This window comes from Trichechus manatus, unplaced genomic scaffold (assembly GCF_000243295.1).
Source record: "Trichechus manatus latirostris isolate Lorelei unplaced genomic scaffold, TriManLat1.0 scaffold00213, whole genome shotgun sequence".
NCBI classification, from domain to species: Eukaryota; Metazoa; Chordata; class Mammalia; order Sirenia; family Trichechidae; genus Trichechus; species Trichechus manatus.
Genome location: NW_004444149.1, coordinates 2,528,261 through 2,549,594, shown reverse-complemented (window position 1 = coordinate 2,549,594; position 21,334 = coordinate 2,528,261). Strand labels below are relative to the sequence as shown.

Sequence of the window (21,334 nt, the reverse complement as noted above, 5' to 3'; positions counted from 1 at the left end):
CGCCGGCTCCCCCCGCCGCCGGAAGCGCGCGCCCCTCCTCCTCGTCCGCCTTCTCCTCCTCGGCGGCCCCGCCTCCGTTCCCCGTCACGTGATCTCCCCGGGCTGGCCCCTTTCACGTGATCGCCCTGTCTTTCCCGCCCCCTTGCTCTCGCCTGCCACCCTCTACACGTGACCGGGGCTTCGGGCTCCTCTCGTCCAGCGCCTCAGTGCGTATTTGCGTACGTCGTGCGTCGTACGTCCAGCCGTCTTTCGCCGGCTCTCCCTTGTCACGTGACCCGGTGCCGCGTGCTCCCAAGGGCTACCCGCGCGGGACCCTGTTTCCTGCTGTGGGGGGCTAGGTCTCCGCTCTCAGTCAGCGGCGACGGTGCCGGGAACGCTGTGGGCAGGCAAGGAAGAACGAGAACTACGGTCGTCGCCGTATCGCCTTTATCCTGCGCCCCCCACCCTGGTCCGCGGCGCAAGGGCGAGGGTCCCCGAGCATCTGCCCACCGTGGGAGTGGGCGTGCTGTGTCTCCACACTGAATGAGGGGGTTGTGGTCGATGAAGGAATTAGGGACCTGGATACAAGAAGCTTGGATTCTTGTCCTGGCCCTGCCGTTAGTTCGCTGTGTGACCCTTGGCCAGCCACTTTGCCTCATTGTCCTCATCTGTACGATGACCGATGAGGATGATGCCTGCTTTTCCTACTCCCGATGATTCGTGGCGAGGAGACCATGGAGTGTCGCTGGTCGGTAATATATGATGGGTAGTCGGTCGCCGACGCTTCGTGCTTTTCAGACCCCACAGGTCTGGAGAAGTTTGGGGGCGGGTTGGCGTGCGCTTCCTATACGGAGTCACGGAAGGAGTGTATCATGTCTTAAACTGTTAGCCTGGCGGTAAGATGGAGACAAATTCGGGCGGAACCCATTCCCCGACCTGAGCCTAAACGGCGAAGAGTGTCGCAGTGGTCCGGGCAACTGCCAGAGAAATAGGCAGCAGTGCCTCCAGGCCCTCGCTAGGTGGCACTATCACAAAAGACAAAGCTAGCTGAGGCTCCAGAAACCCGGAGCTGGTGTTCCCGTGCCAAAGGCACGTCTTGCCTTTCGTAGGTGCGGCCTGGGGAATTCTGCAAGGCCAGCCCAGTGCTTGAGCCACTTGGCCAGATGGCCACGGTCCTCTCCCGGACTAAAATGAGTCAGGTTTTGTCGGAAGCTGACTGCGCACGGGCGGTACTGGTGTTGGGCGACTCATTTTATCTATTTACCAAGGTTTGTGGAAGGCCTTCTTTGGCCTGGTTGGGCTATGGGTATTTAAAAATGATTGAAACTTGTTCTCGGTTCACCTGGGGCCGTTTATCTCCTTTGGGGGGCCTGGACAGTTAGCTGCACGTCACCTTTGTGTACAAGCTGGCAGTATAAAAGGCTAAGGAAAGAATTCCCATTTATTCAGCACTTCCTGAGCCAGGGTAGCTTGCAAATATTTCTAAACCAACAACATTGCAAGGTGAGCATGCATACTCCTATTTTACAAGTGGGGAAAAGGAGTGACTGTCCAAGGCCATACAGCTAGTAAACAGAGTTCCTGGGCATACCTCCAAAGTCCTTGCCCTTCTGTCCCCCTCTGCCTTCCTCTGGCGCTCTCTAAAGAGGTTTTTACATGTCACTTGACTCCAGCCCTTACCCAAAAAACTGACAAAATGTAGCCATTTAGAAGCTCCTGAATTACAGGGTTTTAATGAGAAGAAAATAACATGATGAGACCTTCCCAGAATGTTGCAGAGTTTCCAGGTCCCTCAGTGAGGAAATCCAAATGTTAGGGCCAGTAGGATGAGGTCTGTCTCTTCTCTTTCTGCTGATCTGGTCAGTGTCTCAGCTCTCTGGCTGGGAGATCCCTCTGGCACCTAGAAGCCTAGTGGGATGTCTTACCTGGTGTCCTGCTGAGATGTGGCAGGGGCATTAGAAATACAAAGGGGTAGATATATTGAACGAATACCTGGGGGTAAGGAGCCCTGGTGGCGCAGTGGTTAAGCACTCGGCTGCTAACCGAAAGGTTCGTGGTTCAGACCCACCCAGTGGCTCCATGGGAGAAAGACTTGGCGATCTGCTTCCATAAAGACAGCCTAGGAAACCCTATGGGGCAGTTCTCCTCTGTCACACTGGGTCGCCAGGAGTCAGAATAGACAGCATCGAACAATGTAACAGCAACTACTGTGATTACTGTTACTACTACAAAGTCAAGGTACTCGCCATTCAGTAAACATTTATGAAGCTTTACCGTGTGCCAACAGGAGTTTCTGGGTGGCACAAGCAGGTAGGAGACTACTAGCTGAAAGGTTGGTGGTTCAGACCCACCCAGAGGTGCCTCAGAATTCAGGCCTGGCAATCTGCTAGCGAAAGGTCACAGCCTTGAAAACCCTATGGAGCAGTACTACTCTGCACACATGGGGTTGCCATGAGTTGGAATCAATTTGACAGCCACTAACCACCACCACCCCGTGGCCTAGGTATGAGTATATAGCAGTAGATGAGACAGAAAAGATCCTTGTTGTCTTAGTACTTCCATTCTTGTCAGAGGAGTCTGGCCATAAACAAATGAAGAAATAATTAGCAGACTATCAGACTGGTAAGTAGATGCAAGGAATTAAAGTAGAGTCATGTAGTAGAGAGTGATTGGGGTTAGTTCAAGTCCAGTAGTCAAGGAGGGTCTCCCCGGACAGGTAGTGTTTGAACCGAGATTTGATGAAGAGGAGGAGGCCTGAGAGGGACTGGGGAAGAGCATTCCAGGCAGAGGTAGTGTGTGGGACAAAGAACTCCATTTAGCCTTTTGTCTCTAGTTCCTGAAAATAGCCCTTGAAATTCCCCAGCAATCCAAGGTGTCTTTGTTTTTCTAAACCACAGAGGCAAACTTAAACATGTACAAATGAGGTAGGAGCCCAAAGACCATGCCTGGGGCATATACACTGAGGCCCCAATAACTGTTTAAAGGACCCTGACCATGGAGCTTCCTTTTGAGCTTCCGATTGATGATGCAGTGGGAGGACCAGCAAGTCCCTGGGGACATGAAGCTCCCTGCCGAAAGCTCTTTCCAGACCTCACCTGTACATCTCTTCGTGTATATCCTTTTGTGGTTATATTAAAAAGGTTGTAGTGAATATACCCCTTTCTGTGAGTTCTGTGAGTCATTGTAGCGAATTACTGAACCCACTGGGGGCAGTGAGGGCCAGCAGGGCCTGGTGTCTACCTATCCGGCAGTTGATTAGAAAAACAGAGTCCTTACTTGTAAAGACCCCAGCTTTGGGTGGCTGGTGGACAGAAGAGGGCCGTACAGGCAGTCGTTTTGTAAAGACCTAACTCTGGGTCGTTAGTGTAAGAGAGAGAAAACACAGTGTGGGTGGTTGGTGACAGAAATGGAGAAGGGGGAACATACGGATATGAATTATCTTCACATTTTGGGACTCGACCTTGTGTTGATTGTTACTAACGCAGGAAGCTACAACCTCAAAAACCCTGAGTGAGACTGAAGATGGTGTGTTCCAGCGGTCAGAAACTAATAGTTTACTGGCTAAGAGCATGGGCTTTGAGCACCAGATCTGCCCGCTATTAATGGTGTGACCTTAGGCAAGCTGCTTAGCCTGTCTGTCTTTAGTATACATACGTGTAAAATGGAGCCATAATACCACCTACCTCAGACGATTGTTGGGAGGGTTATGTGAGGTAACATGTAAAGTACTTAGAACAGTGCACAGAGTAAGAGCTCAGGAAATGTTTTTTAAAAAAACAGGATCAGCATGGCTTGAGTCTAGTGAGAGAAAAGAAGGATCAGAGAGGAGGTCAGTGGAGAAAGCAGGAGCTGAGTTAAGGAGGCCACAGTAACTCGTTTGGGTTTTATTCCAAGTGCAGTGGGAGACCACTGGAAGGTTGCCAGCAAGGAGTGGCTCGGTCTGATTTAAAATTTTAAAAGGAGGAAAATGAGTGGTAGGGGTTTTGTTTTGTTTTGTTTTTGCAAATAATATTGTGTTTTTGGTGGAGCTTACACAGCAGTTTAGGTTCCCATTCAACAATGTCTACACAGATTGTTCAGTGACATGGGTTACATTTTTCACAGTGCGTCAGCATTCACATTTGCGTTCTGGTTGTTCCCAGTTGTAGGCTTTTTTCTCTCCAAATGGTCACGTGTTATCAGTGAGCTGATGGGCTTGTTTGGGGCAGGGTGAGCAGCCTTCTGCTTTGACTGGCTCCCAGAAGCATAGCCTTCTGTCATTGCCTCAGCTAACATGTCCTGAGCACTCGCTCTTTGCCGGGAACTGTACTGGGCACTGGGATTGCAGAGACGAATAAGATACAGTCCCTATGGAAGCACCTGGCATGATGCTTGGCATGGAGGAGGGGCTCCTTACATGACAGCTGCTACTCATTTGATAATTTCTGTTGTATTTATCATTCCTGCCCTCAAGGAGTACATACTACAGTGGACAAACTGGAATCAGACATAATCAACTGTAAGACAATGTGACAAACACAATAATAAGGATTAAGAAGGGTGAGGGCCTTGAAGGATGATATTAGTCAGGATTAACTCCCAAGAAAGAATGGGAAAGATGAGTAGAGTTACTTAAATGAAGATGAGGGGACATCCTAAAAGAACTGGGTCCCAAAGTACAAGGAGGTTGGGAAGAAAGGCCTGACACAAAGGAGGAATGACTGAGGAGAAGAGGGGAAGGGGATGAGGAGGGGGCCCCACCTGGGCAAGAATTGTAGAGCAGTTGGCCACTGGTGGTGTAGCCAGAGGCCCCAGGATAACCTTCATAGCATCAGCCATTCTGGAGGCCAATCCAGCAGTACATCATCAGATAATTAAAAAACTTAAAAACCTTTGACCAGACCCATAACAGAAGAAATCGAAGAGGTCATAAAAAAAACTCCCAACAGAAAGAAAAAGCCCTGACCCGGACAGCTTCACTGGAGATTTCTTCCAAACATTCAGAGAAGAGCCGACAACAATTGTATTCAAACTATTCCAGAACATAGAAAAGGATGGAATACTCCCAAATTCATTCTATGAAGCAAGCATAACCCTGATACCAAAGCCAAAAAGCCAGGCAAAGACGTGATTTAGGAAATAATATTAGAGTTATTATTTCCTGTCCTTGAGCATAGAGAATGTGACCCAGCTGGAGCTGGGCTCACAAGGGCTCACAAGGACTCACAAGGGCACATCAACTGGGCCCTGAGGTATAAAAACAATAGCTAAGATAATCTTGGAAAATATCTTTTAGGGAACCTTTCACATAAGCCAATCAAACAGAACGCAAAAGACTTTCCACTCTTATCTTTTTCTATTAGCATTCAGTAAATACAAATTTGCTGGACCAAGGAAGACTCTCCTGACTGTCGGGTTACTGAAACCTGTACCAATGATTGTTAAGAAAGACAATTCAAAATATAATATCACAATTTCTAGCCAATTTGTGAAAAAGTGAAGCTTTCAGTGATTCTACCCATTCTGTGATGTTAATATATACTGATGATTCTGTAACCTTCCTTGGATTGGGCAGACATTTTAGCTCTGGCAGCATGCTTGTCCGCTTCGCATCTTTGCCCCTTTGAATATATGGCAAATAAAACTTCCTTTTGCTTTACTAAACTGTGTGATGTTTTCCCCCTACAACAGACACCACTAAAAAAGGAAATTATAAACCAATATCCCTCAAGAATATAGATGCAAAAATTCTCAACAAAATCCTAGCCAACAGAATCCAACACCATAAAAAAAAATAATCATGACCAAGTGGAATTCATACCAGATATGCAAAGATGATTCAACATTAGAAAATCAATCAACGTAATATACCACATAAACAAAGGAAAAGAACCCCATGATCATATCAGTGCAGAAAAGGCATTTGATAAAATTGAACACCCATTCCTAATAAACATTCTCAGCAAAATAGGAATAGAAGGGAAATTCCCCAGTGTAATTGAGGGCATATATACAAACCAATAGCCGACATTATTCTCAACAGAGAGAGACTGAAAACATTCCCCTTGAGAATGGGAACCAGATAAGGATGACCTTTATCGCCACTCTTATTCAATATTGTACTGGAAGCCTTAGCCAAAGCAATAAGGCAAGAAAGAGAAATATAAGGCATCCAATTGGTAAGGAAAAAATAAAATTATCCCTATTTGTAGATGATATGATCCTATATAGAAAATTCCAGACATTCTACAAGAAAGCTACTGGAACTAATAGAAGGATTCAGCAAAGTGACAGGATACAAGATCAACATAGAAAAATATGTTGGATGCCTCTACACTAACAAAGAGAACTCCAAAAAGGAAACAATACTATTTATAATATAGTCCCCCAAAAGATAAAATACTTAGGAAAAAAACTAACCAGGGATGTAAAAGACTTATACAAAGAAAACTACAAAACATTATTGCAAGAAACCAAAAGAGACCTACATAAATAGAAGAATATACCATGCTCATGGATAGGAAGACTTAACAATGTGAAAATGTCACTACTACCCAAAGCGATATATAGATATAATGCAATTCCAATTCACATTGGAATTTTAAAGAGATGGAAAAACTAACCACCAACGTTATATGGAAAGGAAAGAGACCCGGGATAAGCAAAGCACTACTGAAGAAGAACAAAGCAGGAGGCCTCACACTTTCCGATTTCAGAATCTACTGTACAGCCACGGTAGTCAAAACAGCCTGGTACTGGTACAACGACAGACACATAGACCAATGGAACAGAATTTACAACCCAGAAGTAAATCCATCCAGCTATGGATAGCTGGTCATTGACAAAGAGCCAAAAATCCATTAAATGAGGAAGAGAGAGTCTCTTTAACAAATGGTGCTGGCAAAACATTTTTCATTTGCGGAAAAATGAAACAGGATCCATATGTCACACCATAAACAAAAACTAAGTCAAGGTGGATCAAAGACCTAAATATAAAACCTAAAACTATAAAGATCATGGAAGAAGAAATAGGGACAATGGTAGGGACCCTCATCTATGGCATAAATAGACTATCAAACATACTTAAAAATGGACAAACAGAAAATAAGCTAGACGACGGGGACCTCCTAAAAATTAAATGCTTGTGTGCATCAAAAGACTTCTTCAAAGACTAAAACGAGAACCTACAGACTGCGAAAAACATGTTGGCAACAACATCTGACAAGGGACTAATCTCTAAAATTTATAGAAAACTTCCAACACCTCAACAACTAAAAGATAAAATAATCTACTTAAAAAATGGGCAAAGGACATGAACAGACACTTCACCAAAGAAGACATTCAGGCAGCCAAAAAATATGTGAAGAGATGCTCACGATCATTAGCCATTACCCAGAAACCAAACCCACTGCCATTGAGTTGATTCCGACTCATAGCGACCCTATAGGACAGAGGAGAACTGCCCCATAGGATTTCCAAGGAGCCGCTGGTGGATTCAAACCGCCGACCTTTTGGTTAGCAGCTTGAGCTCTTAACCACTGTACCACCAGGGCTCCTATTAGCCATTAGAGAGATGCAAATCAAAACAACAATGAGATACCATCTCACCCCAACAATAATGGCAATGATCAAAAAAACAGAAACAACAAATGCTGGCAAGGATGTGGGGAGATTGGAACTCTTATACACTGCTGCTGAGATTGTAAAATGGTACAACCACTGTGGAAAACAGTATGACGCTTCCTTAAAGAGTTAGAAATAGAGATACCATATGATCCAACAATCGCACTACTAGGTATATATTCTAGAGAAATAAGAGCAGTGACAGGAACAGACATATGCACACCCATGTTCACTGCAGCATTATTCACAGTAGCAAAAAGATGGAAACAACCTAAATGTTCATCAACCGATAAATGGATAAACAAACTGTGGTACATACACACGATGGAATACTATGCAATGTTAAAGAATAACAATGAATCCTTGAAACACCTCAGAACATGGATGAACCTGGAGGACATCATGCTGAGTGAAATAAGTCAGTCACAAAAGGACAGATATTGTACGACCTCACTTACATAAAAAGACGAGAAATGTATAGAAAACAAAGTTTGTTAGTGGTTACCAGGGGCGCGAGGGAGGGGAAAAGGGGGCTTAACAGTGATGGAGAAATCACAATTGATTAAGGGTAGGGTTGCACAACCAATTATTGTAATTGTCAATAAGTTGAACACTTGTAAAAAGTTGAATTGGCAAAAGTTCTATGATAGATGTATCTACAACAACAGAAAAAGAGTAGCTACTGAGGCTGCTTATGTACAGTTAAACACCTCGTGGGATTTGGTTCTTTGGTTTGGAGGTTTAGGGTCATGGTTTCATGGGACATCCCAGATGATTGGCCTAATAACGTGTGTAGTGCTTCTGTTCTGCCTCATAGTTCGTTGCATAGTGTCTGGGGTCTTAAAAGCTTGCAAATGGCCATCTAAGGCACAACAATGGGTCTCTAGTCACCTGGAGCAGCAGAGGAAGGAGGAGAGTCAGGAAGAAAAGGAGGATATGGAATGTGTGGCTGACTGCCTCCGTGAACAACTGTTTTGCCATGAGACCAGAAAAACTGGTTGGTGCCGGCTACCATTACTGAACATTTCGATCGAAGATTCCATAGAAGAATCCTGATTAAAAGGGAGAAATGCAGAACAGAATTTCAAATTCTCATGGACTGCAGACTTCCTGGAGCCATGGAGGGTGGATGAACTCCTGAAATTACTGCCCTGAGATCATCTTTAAACCATAAACCAAAAATATCCCCTGAAGTCATCTTAAAACCAAACAAACAGTTTAGCTTAACCAGTAAAAAATGTCTGCCTTGAACATTATGCTCTTCTAAGAACTATCTATATGAGATCAAATTGACAACAGCAACTTGAAAGATTAGACGGGAACCTTAGGGGGCGGTGGGTTTATGTTAATGAGGGATGAACAACTCGGTAAAGGAGGGTGAGAATGGTTGCACAACTCGAAGAATGTAATCAATGTCACTAAATGGTACATGTAGAAGCTGTTGAATTGGTGTATGTTTTGCTGTGGATATTCTCAACAACAACAAAATAATAAAACTTAGAGAAAAAAATACCAACTCATGTGACAGTCCAAACAGAATTAGTAAGAATGTTGACACATTGTGAAAAATGTAATCAATGTCACTGAATAATTTGTGTAGAAATTGTTCAATGGGAACCTAATTTGCTGTGTAGACTCACTAAAAACACAATAAAATATTATTTAAAACAACAAAAAACCTCTGACCCAGTGATTTCACTTGGAAGCTATTAAAGCTATGTGCAGAGATTTGCCTATGCAGCTGTTGAAATAGTTATCAAGGAATACTTACTGGTATTGAGAGATGTTTGAGAAATATTAAACGATAAAGGTTAGAAAGCTATATTATGGTGTGCTCCTTTTTTAATAGATAAAAATCTATATGATTTAGTTACATATCCAACAGAAGTGCATACATTTGTGCGCCAAAAACACGAACAAGAATATTCACAGCAGTAGTATTTGTAATAGGGCCAAAATAGTAAACAACCCAAATGTCCATCAACAGTGGAATTGATAAACCGTGGGATATTTATACCATGGAATACGCTACAACAGTGAAAACAAGTGAACTACAATTCAACAACAGTCACGATTCTCCCTAACATCATGTTAAAAAAAAAAAAAAAAATCACAAAGGTAGTGATTTCATTTAAGGAACATTAAAAAGCAGGCGAAATCAATCTAAGCCGTTAGAAGTCAGAATAGTGGTTCTTTTTTTTATTTTTGACTTCTAGTCGGTTCCATTGTTATTTTTTTTACTGTGGTAAAATACACAACGAAATTTACCATTGTAACCATTTTAAAGTGTACAATTCAGTGTCGTGAAGTACATTCGCAACGCTGGGCAACCATCCCCGCTGTCTATCCCGGCAGGCATTCCTCATCCCGCACAAATCCCATCCCCATGAAGCGGTTGCTCGTCCTTCCCCTCCCTCCCATGTGGTTACTTTTGAAGAGAAGGGAATAGTGACCGGCAGGGAACATGATGAGGGCTTCTGGGATATTGGTAACATTCTATTTTTTGATGTATTTATACTGACACGGTGACTGCAACAATGGGCTCAAACATTGTGAGGATGATGCAGGACAGGGCAGCGTGTCATTGTGTGGTACATAGGGTTGCTATGAGTCCAAACTGACTCCCCGGCACCTAACAACAGCGTGTTACGAAAATTCCTCTAGCTGTATACTTACAATTTATAGATAAAAATATAGAGAGAGATACTCTTCTGTATGTTATATCTAAGTATAATTAGATAGATACATTTGGGAATGTATGTATAAAGTGCTAACAGTGTTTTGCTTTTTTTCTAGAAAGTGGAATTATGAAACCATTTTCTGTTTACTTCGTTTTGCTAATTTGTGTTTTCCAATTGGTCTTCATGAACATGTATTACCTTGGTAATAAAAAATTTTAATTAAAACATCTTAAATAAAGGAAAATAACATGGATTGTCATGCTTTTCAAGAGAAAATATTCCTTACCACAAAAAACAATGGGAGTGTCCCACCAAAACTTCCGCCCAGTCACTATTTTGCTTTGAGGCTGATACTTCTGTGTCCACCACCCTGCCTGGTTTGGGATCTGTCCTGTCTCCCTGGCCGCCCTTCTTCCTGGTGGTTATGGGAGGAGTGTATGGGAGTGGGAGAGATGAGGAAGGAGGGAGTTCCAGCTCTCCTTGGCCACTGGGTGATTGTGCTCAGAACACTTACTCCCTGCCAGCCTGGAACTGGAGAATTCAACTTGAAGTAGAAGCTGGGGAGCTTGAGATGAGACAGGAGAGGCAAGGAGAACAGGCTGGCTGGCTGGGCTTGGAGGGAGCATGCGGGGAGCAGCCAAGGGCTTTAGGCAAGGGAATGACCCCCAGTCCATCATCCCAGACACAACCAACCACTCCAGAAAGATTTTCCTGAGACTTCCACAGCCTTCCTCAATCACCCTACCTCCACCATGAGACAGCAGTGAGTCCTATCTGCATGTGAAGCTCCCTATCCCTCCCTTTCAAGAATTTGGAATGCCTTTAGGCCACTCTTGACCTTATTGCCTTTCTCATCTTTCCAATTTCAATTTCATCCCCAACCCCTCCAAGTCCTCAGGCACGATTAACCTCTTTGTCCTCTGTGCTTCCATAGGACCTCCAAGCAGCCATCGCATTACATAATAATTTTTATTGTCTGTTTTTGCTGTCAAACTATGATCTCTTTAATAGCTGGGACTAAGTCTCTTTGATCCCTGCATCCTCAACACCTATACCATTCTTGGAAAACAGTAGATATTCAACAGCTTTTGATCTGAGTTGTTGAAGGTGGCTCTTGTTCCCAAACTTGACCCTTTCCCCAAGTGGAATGACTACAAACATTAACGTCGCTCTTCCTGAAGGCTTTTATTCTCCACCCCTTCCCTTGGTTCCAACATTTCTTTCATTCGTACGAGGTTATTACATGTTTGCACATGGTGCGGATTTATGCTCACTGCCATGTGCATTACAGGGCCTGTGGTCATCCCACTTTCCCTCCAGTCCTTTTCTGGCACTTGTCCCATGTTTCCTCCCCACTCTCCCCATTCCAGGAACAGGAAGGAGGGAGATGCGGTGCAATGGATCACTTTTATATGGCCTTTCTCATGCCATAGTCTTGTAACTCCCACCAAATGATTGGGTGGGATTATGCAAATAAAGTGCTTGGGGCCCACCAAGGGAATTGGATGGCTTGTTAATAATGCAAATAAGGTGCATGGCACCTTTGCGGGGGTGACAGCAGGCAAATGTGGTATATGGTATGGAAACCCTAATGAGGGGGGATCAGTCAGTTTTGCCATCTTGCTAGGCTTAAAATAAGCCAACCCAGAGGCGGAAAGGGGGGAACCTCACTACCCCAAGAAGAAGAAACAGGAGCAGAGTGTATCCTTTGGACCTGGGATCCCTGTACTAAGAACTTCCTAGACCCAAGACACAGAGAGAGAGAGCCATAACACCAGAGATGGTGCAAGATGGCGAGAAGCAGTGGCAGAGAAGTGGCAGCAGCAGAAACAAGAGACCTGCATGAGACAGTGCAGTCAGCTTCCTAGCCCAGGGCGTAAGGTGGCTACAGTGAGCGTGCTAACACATGCAGCAAGAGACATGAGCACCTTCGTGCAAGAGGCCTCCTGGTAGAGTGGGGAGCAACCAGGCACTTGTCGGTGGAGCTAGGCTTGCCAATCTATGGAGTGAGAGAGCTGAGCACCTTTGGGCCGAGTCTTGCTGGTGGTGTGGAGTGGGCCCAGGCACTTACTGACAGAGCTAAAGAGCTTTGTAACACTTGCCTGAGCAGGGCAGAGGCTGGGCCGCGGGGCCAAGAGGCTGAGGGCCAGAAATAGGCCTGCCTGTGCTGAGAAGAGGCTGTCTCGATGGAAGAACTGTATCCTGAGTTATCCTTGATTCTGAATTATAACCTATTATTTCCCTAATAAACCTTGTAACTGTGAGTATGGTCTGGGAGATCTGTGTGGGCATTGCAATGAATTATCAAACCCAGCAGAGAAGTAGAGAGTGCTGTGGGAGGGAAGGCTGGTGTCAGAATTGGTAAAAAAAAAAAAAAAAAAAAAAAATTTGGAGAGAGGAGATATGTCTGACCTCTGCCTCATAGGAATTGGCCTTGGGCTGTTGATCTTGCTTCTCCTTCCCCCTTGTGAAATTAGAGGTCAGACACCGCCCACCCCCCACCCCCTCGCCACACCATTTTTACAGTTGATGTCAGAAGCAGGAGTCCTTGGGATGGCTCCAGACTCACAGAAGCATGGGACTTTGTAAGAGAAAGAACAAAGGGGCTTGGGAAGTGAAACTTTTGAATGGTTCCTTTGGCTGTTGTCGTCTGTAATGACTGAAAGGAAAGTAATAGATGTTAGGCTGCAGCTGAGCAGAGAAAAGCAGCATCTGGAGTGGCTTGGGGCAAAAGCCAGGCCAGTGAAACAAGACGATTAACAGGGGGCCAGGGTCTTCTGGCTCCACCCAGCCAGAGGCCCAAGGCCCTATGCAGATGAGTGGGAAGATAGTCAAGGTGGATAGAAGATAAAACCAGAATGTTTTAAAAAGGGTTATGTGTTTATTGAATATACTATGGATATTGAATGTTTTTACTACTTAGTGTTGTGAAACAGACCTACATGTATGATGGAAATGAATACTGGGTATTATATATTACAGAGAGCGTGAAACTCCACCTTCAGCCAATACTTGATTGGATATGCTGAAAGGGGAACTAGGATTTGCCCCAAAGTAACACAGGCTGTTGGTCTGAATGCAGTAGCCCTATGTATAGAGTATTGGGGGCTTAGGTTGAAAACCTGAGCCCCACCTAGAACCTTCATAGTCAGGAAATTTGCATTTGAAAAGACATACAGACCCACTCAGAACTGCTGGGAGAGCAGGAAATTTGCATTTGAAGGAAGGACCTGCAGAAAAAATCAATGGCTGTTTTGCTTTTTGAATTTTGAGCAAGCAGTTTGCCATTGGATGCATCAAGGCAAGAAAAGTCAGTGCCCATCAGAAGAACCCCCTTCCAAGACTGGCAGTTAAAGAGAGCTGGCGAGTAGACAGCCTGGTATGTTCATCTCGAGTGACCAACCTGGGTCCACTCAGTGAGTGAAAGTGGGGGAAGTGCAGCAATGAAGAGATGGCCTGAGTCTGGACGTGCTCCACTGGCACCCATCGACCTAGCCCACGGCAGGCAGGGATGAAAGAGAGAAGGGGGTTTGAAGTACAGGGAGTTGTGTGGACTCCTGAGCCTACAAGTGGTGCCCGTTGATCTAGCCCATAGGGGTTAGGGATGAGATAGAAGGGGCTGGCTGGTCTGAAGGGAATGGAGGTGTGTGGAGTCTCAGGCCTATGGCTGGTACCCACCGACCTAGCTTGGGTAGTTAGGGATGAGCTGACCACAACCTGACCAAATGAAGAGAAAGGTGTTTGACACCATGAGCTGGTGTAGATTGCTGCAATTTGATGGCTTGCTCTGGACTGGACTTTGCTTATGGATGCAGATGCTTAAAGTTCCAACCAGAAGATTCTTCAGACCAAGGAACATGCTTGTCTCCTCAGAGTACTGGTTTGACAGGGATGGGCAATTTAAACATTGGTTATCTAAAATGAGGTGAGATAAAGGCATGAAGTGGCTGGCTTACATGCTTTCATGAGTGTGCTTACATTAAATGAGGGGGGCAAGGGATGATCCCCACTGAATAGATTCCTCTTTTCCTGATCGGTCTGGAGAAGAGAGGGTGGGGGAAGATTTTGATAGGATTATTTGATTCAGCTGTGAGTGTTGATTGCTATCAGGGTTAATTGTGATTGTAAAAATGCTTATTGTAGAAAGTAACTGTGAAAGAGTGGACTAAGGGAGAGGCACTGCTGGACTGGAGTATCTTGGCCAAACCTAAAATCATTTAAAGGTTTTGCTATGCTGATACTTTGTCAGGCTCAGAGCAAGGGAATAATCTTCTCTTAGTTAAATGTTATCAGAGGCCAGAAAGGGTGAAGGCGAGATGACTTTTGGAGAACCTGACCAGGTCAGATGGACACCTGCAGCAGACCCGAGTGGCTGGGACCTGAGTAACCTCATCATTAGGACTCTTTGCCCTGCTGAAGGACTACTTGTTAGTGACTGTTTTGGACTGGTAAAATAATTGGGAAGGGGAAGTTATCCTCCAAGTATGAAAGAACCATGGCTAGAAAAGCCAGGTGGTGGCCCGTAGTGCGATGGATTGCTTTTATATGGCCTTTCTCACGCCATGATCTGGTAACTCCCACCAAATGATTGGGTGGGATTATGCAAATAAGGTGCTTATGGCCCACCAAGGGGGATTAGACGACTTGTTAATAATGCAAATAAGGTGTATGGCACCCTTGCGGGGGTGGGACCATGCAAATAAGGTGTATGGAACAATAATGAGGAGATTGGTCAGTTTTGCCATCCCACTAGGCTTTAAATGAGCCGTCCTAGAGGTGGAAAGGGAGGAACTCACTACCGCCAAGAAGAAGAGATGGGAGCAGAGCATGCCCTTTGGACCCACAGTCCGTGCACTGAGAGCTTCCTAGACCCAGGAGACAGAGAGAGAGCTGTAACACTGGAGGTGGCACACGATGGCAAGAAGCAGTGGTAGAGAAGCAGCGGCAGCAGAACGAGACAGTGCAGTGAGCTCCCCAGCCCACAGAGTAAGGTGGTTACAGTGGGTGGTACGCCAGCTCATAAAGTGAGAGAGCTGAGCGCCTTCATGCAGGAGGCTTCCTGGTGGAGTGTGGTGCTTCTGGGCACTTGTCAGCGGAGCTAGGCTTGCCAACCCATGGAGCAAGAGAGCTGAGCACCTTTGGGCTGAGGCTTGCTGGTGGAGTGGGTGCCCCTGGACACTTATCGGTGGAGCTAAAGAGCTTTGTAACACTTGCCTGAGCAGGGCAGAGGCTGGGCTGAGGGGTGGAGAGGTTGAGGGCCAGAGTGAGGCCTGCGTGCAGGCACAGCTGAGAATAGGCGGTCCTGATGGAAGAACTGTATCCTGAGTTGTCCCTGATCCTGAATTATAATCTGTTATTTCCCTAAGAAACCCCATAACTGTGAGTATGGTCAGTGAGTTCTGTGTCTATTGTGATGAATTAGCAAACCCAGCAGAGAAGTAGAGAGAGCCGTGGGAGGGACAGCTGGTGTCAGAACTGGTAAAAAGGTTGGAGAGAGGAGGTATGTCTGACCTCTTCCTCATAGGAATCAGGTGTTTTTACAAGGGGACATACTGAATAATTTGCTTTTAGCTCAGCTTTTAGAAAGGAATGTTTCCCTACAATTTAAAAGATGCCAGTCCTGTACTGACCCTTTTCCTTATCTGTTGAGCCCCCGTGACATGCTTGGCACTGGGCTCCTTCATGGTCTAGCAGGAAAGGCAGCTCTCTGAGAACTGCGTAAGGTAGTGCTATTTGGAACTTTATACCAAAGTTACTATGAAAGGCCGCTTTGAGCCAGGGACTGCACTCACTGCTGGGGATAGAGTAGTGACCAAACAGATATGGTCCCTGCCCTCATGGTGCTTATGGTTCTAGCAGGGGAGATAGATATAAAACAAGTAGTATACGAGGGAATGCTCTAGAAACATATAGCAAGGTACTTCACCTGGTCCTGGGTCAGGCAGAGTTTCCTTAGGAACTGATATTTCTGCCAAATGCTGAAAGTTACTAGAAGGTGGTTAGGAGAAAACAGGATGATAAACGAGCCAAAAGAAACTCAGTGTTTAAAAGGCTCCCAATGTGGAGGAAGGGTGTGAGGAAAAGAATGCTCAAGGAATTTAAAGACCTTGCCAGTGGCTGGAGCGTGGGCTAGTGGCCCAGTTGAGGTTGGAGAAGTAGACATGGATGGGACAAAACAGAGCCTCGCTGTATGATAAGGCTGTTATAGTTGGGAATCTTTTGGTTGAAAGTGCCAAAAACCCAATTCAAACTTGCTTTAGATTTAAAAAAAAAAGGGGGGGAGGGGGAGTGGGACTCAGTAGCTAAAAGATCCGCGGTGTAATCAAGTTTTGACATCTCTCTCCCTTTCGGCTTTGCTGCTTTGTGTTAGCGTCATTCTGGAGGGGCCTCCGTGAAGTGGTCCTCTGATTCCCCGAGTCATACGGACCGGAGTAGAAGGGGATGGCGGTGAGAACTGCTCACGGCTAAGGGTCGCTTATCCTCCCACTCGTCCAAACCTTCATGGTTACCTTCTTTGCAGGCATAGTCCAGACCTCCCCGCCTTAGACCCCATGGCAGAGAGCAGGAAGATGAGTCTTTCAGGAGTTTATAAAGAGAGAAGAAGACAGGTGAGGGGCCCCCTTATTTCGTTCTCTAAGGGCCTAAAATGCATTATCTCTGCTGCATCATCAACCCTCCCGGGAAGCTGGATCATTTGGATTCAGTGGGAAAAAAAGGCAGGGAACCCCCAAAGGCCCTACGATTCCCGCCCCTCCGCCCCCCTGTACCAAGCGGGCCTGACACACTTGGCTTCCTGGCGCTGCTTCCTCCGGCTCGACCTCCCCCCTTCTCCAGGCCCTCCCCCGACTAAGGTCCTTAGACCTCGTGCACCGCCCTTTTTCTGTCTCATACACACCCTAACTGGGCAGGAGCCGCCAAAGAACACGGCGCCCAGAGACCCCCTTTTTTTCTGGGACCCAGCGCTTCCGCCTCCGGGGCGGAGACTCCTCCCCTCACCGTCCCCATCGTGTTCCCGAGAAGCCGGAAAACGCTCCGCCCGCTCAGACCGGGAAAAGCGAGAAGCGGCTTCCTCCTCCAGCCCTCTTCTTGAGCCCCTAGCATCTCCGGGCGGCGAGCCCCCACCTGGGCCCAGCTCCAGCCGGCCGCTGGCGGCGCGGGCGCGGCTTCAGCACCACGGACAGCGCCCGGCCCGCGGCGCGCCCCAGCGGTCTGCGCGAGGCGGCGAGCGATGCCCGCAGCATGGCCCGGCGCTCCGACCCCATGGCGCTGCTGCTCAGCTTCGGCCTCCTCGGGCTGTGCCCAGGTAAGACGGACGCCGGCCAGGTCCCCCTACCCCAGCCAGTGGTTCAGGATTCGCCGCGCAGTCTCACCCCGACAAGCCGGAAGATGGGATCCCCCAGAGGTAGGGGAGCCTACTGGCGGTTAGGGGACAGGTCCCAGGGGACTGGAGGGAGCGCCTAGGAAACTGAACTGGGGGGAGAAGGTATCCGAAGGAGTAAGTGATGCGAGGGAGAGATGGAAACCGGGGCAGTGGTGGGACAGGTGTGGGCACAGAGAGGAAGGAGGGAGGGGAGCTCCCCAGGCTTTCTGGAGTGGCAGGAGGGTAGGCTCTGACCGCAGCTGGCATCTTGGGAAACGTTAGCTCAAGAAATCTACCTGGTTCCACGCTCCTCCCCCGGCTGGCCATCGCTTCCTCGCCCTACTTGGGCTCCCAAGTCTGGTCACCCCTCAGGGGAAGGGAGAGAACTGATTGCCCAGCGCTCTTGTAGGGTGGGACAGGAGACGTTGAGCAGAGGGCCAGGAAGCAGTGCTCGGAGGGCTGCGGGTATGTGCCAGTGCAGAGTTGCAGAAGGGGACAGAGTGTGTGGAGGCGCAGGTAGAAAGGGAAGGTACAACTGAATGCCTTTCCACACTCCCATGCCACCTCAGGGGGGCTGGGCTTCTGTGTGTGCAACTCGCAGCTCAGGCTACTCAAATCGCCTACTTAAACCTAATGCTTTTTTGGGGGTGGGGATTGTGGCCACAGTCACATGTGGAAGCACATAATGTTATCTGCACACATAGAGGGGCCCTGAGGAGAAAGAGTGTGAGGAGGGACACTAATAACTGTTCCTCCTTTCATGACCCTCCAAAGCCCTCCCTTTAGTCATAGTTATCTGCCGGAGGAACTCCCAGAAGCAGAAATCTGAAGCCTTTGAATCCACCCTTTGAGACCTTAGGGGAAGAGTAGGTCTCTGCTAATCCTTGTGGAGTGGCTTCTTAGTCTGGAGGTATCTCCACGGGCTTTGTCTGGGCTCCTTGGTCAGTGATCTCAGAGAGGGGCTTCTCTGTGAGGATCTTGGTCTAGGGGCTCCATAGGGTAACCTAAGCACTTTGCAGTATCCTTAGGGATGGAAGAGTGGGAAGCTGTAGCCTCTTGGTTAAGCCTGGGGTGTCCCACTTGCCTCGGTAGAGTGAGATCCTGGGTGGGCCCTCCCTGCCTACTTACTTACCTCCTGCCCTCTCCTGCCCAGGGGTCTGGGGTACAGACACAGAGCAGCGGCTGGTGGAGCATCTCCTGGATCCTTCTCGCTACAACAAGCTCATCCGTCCAGCCGCCAATGGCTCTGAACTGGTGACGGTTCAGCTCATGGTGTCACTGGCCCAACTGATCAGCGTGGTGAGTGAGGGGACCCAAACTCTGCCCAGCTACTGAAGTCAGCATAGTTGCGATGTGTGCATGTTTGTGCTGACTCCTCTGGAGTCCCCAAGGCTTGGGGCGGGATGGGAGGGACACAGGGGGTGGCGAGTCCACAGGCTAGGGGCCTGCTCAGCAGCTTCTCTTCTGCACAGCATGAGCGGGAGCAGATCATGACCACGAACGTCTGGTTGACCCAGGTTAGTGCTTCTCCCACCCACAGCCCTGGCCTTCCCTTTCTCCCTTCCCTGTTGCATGTGATTTGCCCGCTTTCCCTCTCGAGAGCAGCAGACAGGTATAGACTCTGCAATCGAAATAACGCGATTTCAATCCTGGTTCTGCCACGTACCAGCTCTGTGGCTTTGAACATGGTAAATGCTCCAAGACTCAATTTTCTCAGGTGTCACATGTAGATTCTAATATCTTGGCTTAGCGGTGCGAATTAAACGAGAAACTAATGAGCCACACTTGCGGGGCAGAGAAGTCACTGTGGGGAGGAGCTGCCTTTTGAAAGCTTCCTCAAACCAGATGTGGTCCCTCTTGTCCCTGTCCGTCCTTGACCTCAAGCCCCTCCCTGAGCGGAAGGTGGTGCTGTTTCTCTCTCTCCCTTCCCCAGGAGTGGGAGGATTATCGCCTCGCCTGGAAACCCGAAGAGTTTGACAACATGAAGAAAGTTCGGCTCCCATCCAAGCACATCTGGCTCCCAGATGTGGTCCTGTACAACAAGTAGGCGACGCTGGGGCAATGGGGAGTCCGGGGGAGACTGTGGGAGTGCTCGGGGAGGGGAGGGGCCGTGGGAAAAGTAGGAGAAATTCACCCATGATGGGGAGGGAGGAACTTTTCATTGGCAGATACACAGTCACTATCCAGACGAGCAGACAGAGCCACGGCCAGCCCCTACCAGCCAATTAGGACTCCTAGTGTTTGCAGCTGCGGGGACGGGGGGGTTACAAACAAGGCCTGACAGCCCCCAGTGCCTAAACTGGCTCAAGAATAGGCTCTCCTGGAAGCCTGGGCACCATCAAAGAACCTTGAGGTCCCAGTTTTCTCGTCCAAGTTCCATCCCCTCTTCTGCAATAATCCCTCTCACCTCCAAGATACAAAACTATCTCCCTCCACTGATGGGGCTGTCCCCTGATCCCACCTGCCCCTGCACTGCTCCACTGCTTGGGGTTCCTCATTCTGGCCTCCTCGCTTTCCCCTATCTCTCCACCCTCATGTGAAGCAACCAGCTTACACAATGCGTGACAAGTAGCACATGTGCCCTCCCCCCGTCCCCCGTCCCCCCTCTTCTACCTCCAAGGGGCCACACAGGCCTCCTGACCAGGACACGTCTTCTCCCCACCAACCCACTTCCATCCCCTTCTTGCTCAGTTCCAGCATCACCTCTCTCTATTCCTGGATGGTCACCACCCCCTCAGCCCTCGGTCTCCCCGTATCTCTGTCTGGCTTTCCTTCCCTCCCACCCGTGGCTGGGTTGATGGTGAGGATGCGGGAACGCTCAGGCCACGGCTGACTGTGCCCCTCCCTTGGCAGCGCCGACGGCATGTACGAGGTGTCCTTCTATTCCAACGCTGTGGTCTCCTATGACGGTAGCATTTTCTGGCTGCCGCCCGCCATCTATAAGAGCGCATGCAAGATCGAGGTAAAGCACTTCCCGTTTGACCAGCAGAACTGCACCATGAAGTTCCGCTCGTGGACCTACGACCGCACCGAGATCGACCTAGTGCTCAAAAGCGACGTGGCCAGCCTGGACGACTTCACGCCCAGCGGCGAGTGGGACATCGTGGCACTGCCGGGCCGGCGCAACGAGAACCCCGACGACTCCACCTACGTGGACATCACATACGACTTCATCATCCGCCGCAAGCCGCTCTTCTACACCATCAACCTCATCATCCCCTGCGTGCTCATCACCTCGCTGGCCATCCTGGTCTTCTACCTGCCGTCCGACTGCGGCGAGAAGATGACGCTGTGCATCTCGGTGCTGCTGGCGCTCACCGTCTTCCTGCTGCTCATCTCCAAGATCGTGCCGCCCACCTCCCTCGACGTGCCGCTCGTCGGCAAGTACCTCATGTTCACCATGGTGCTCGTCACCTTCTCCATCGTCACCAGCGTGTGCGTGCTCAACGTGCACCACCGCTCCCCCACCACGCACACCATGGCGCCCTGGGTCAAGGTCGTCTTCCTGGAGAAGCTGCCGGCGCTGCTCTTCATGCAGCAGCCACGCCACCTTGGCGCGCGCCAGCGCCTGCGCCTGCGCCGGCGCCAGCGTGAGCGCGAGGGCGCAGGCGCCTCCCTCTTCTTCCGCGAGGTCCCCGGGGCCGACGCGTGCCCGTGCTTCGTCAACCGCGCGTCCGTCCGGGGCGTGGCCGGGGCCTTCGGGGCGGAGCCC

General features: G+C 48.4%; 2 protein-coding genes across 2 annotated transcripts in view; one reads left to right on the top strand and one right to left on the bottom strand.

Annotated features, from left to right (window-relative positions):
• UBE2Q1 (ubiquitin conjugating enzyme E2 Q1) overlaps positions 1-17,503 on the bottom strand; it is a 26,006-nt gene extending 8,503 nt beyond the window's left edge. Inside the window, exons 1-4 of the mRNA XM_012559115.1 lie at positions 17,385-17,503; positions 928-1,105; positions 688-823; positions 271-376 (exon numbers count right to left, since the gene is read on the bottom strand). Of these exons, the coding sequence (XP_012414569.1) occupies positions 271-376; positions 688-823; positions 928-1,105; positions 17,385-17,503 (539 nt within the window). The remainder of the gene's footprint in view (positions 1-270; positions 377-687; positions 824-927; positions 1,106-17,384) is intronic.
• The window catches only part of CHRNB2 (cholinergic receptor nicotinic beta 2 subunit), a 9,219-nt gene continuing 5,386 nt past the window's right edge, over positions 17,502-21,334 (top strand). Inside the window, exons 1-5 of the mRNA XM_004388558.2 lie at positions 17,502-17,565; positions 18,776-18,921; positions 19,095-19,139; positions 19,556-19,665; positions 20,476-21,333. Of these exons, the coding sequence (XP_004388615.1) occupies positions 17,502-17,565; positions 18,776-18,921; positions 19,095-19,139; positions 19,556-19,665; positions 20,476-21,333 (1,223 nt within the window). The remainder of the gene's footprint in view (positions 17,566-18,775; positions 18,922-19,094; positions 19,140-19,555; positions 19,666-20,475; position 21,334) is intronic.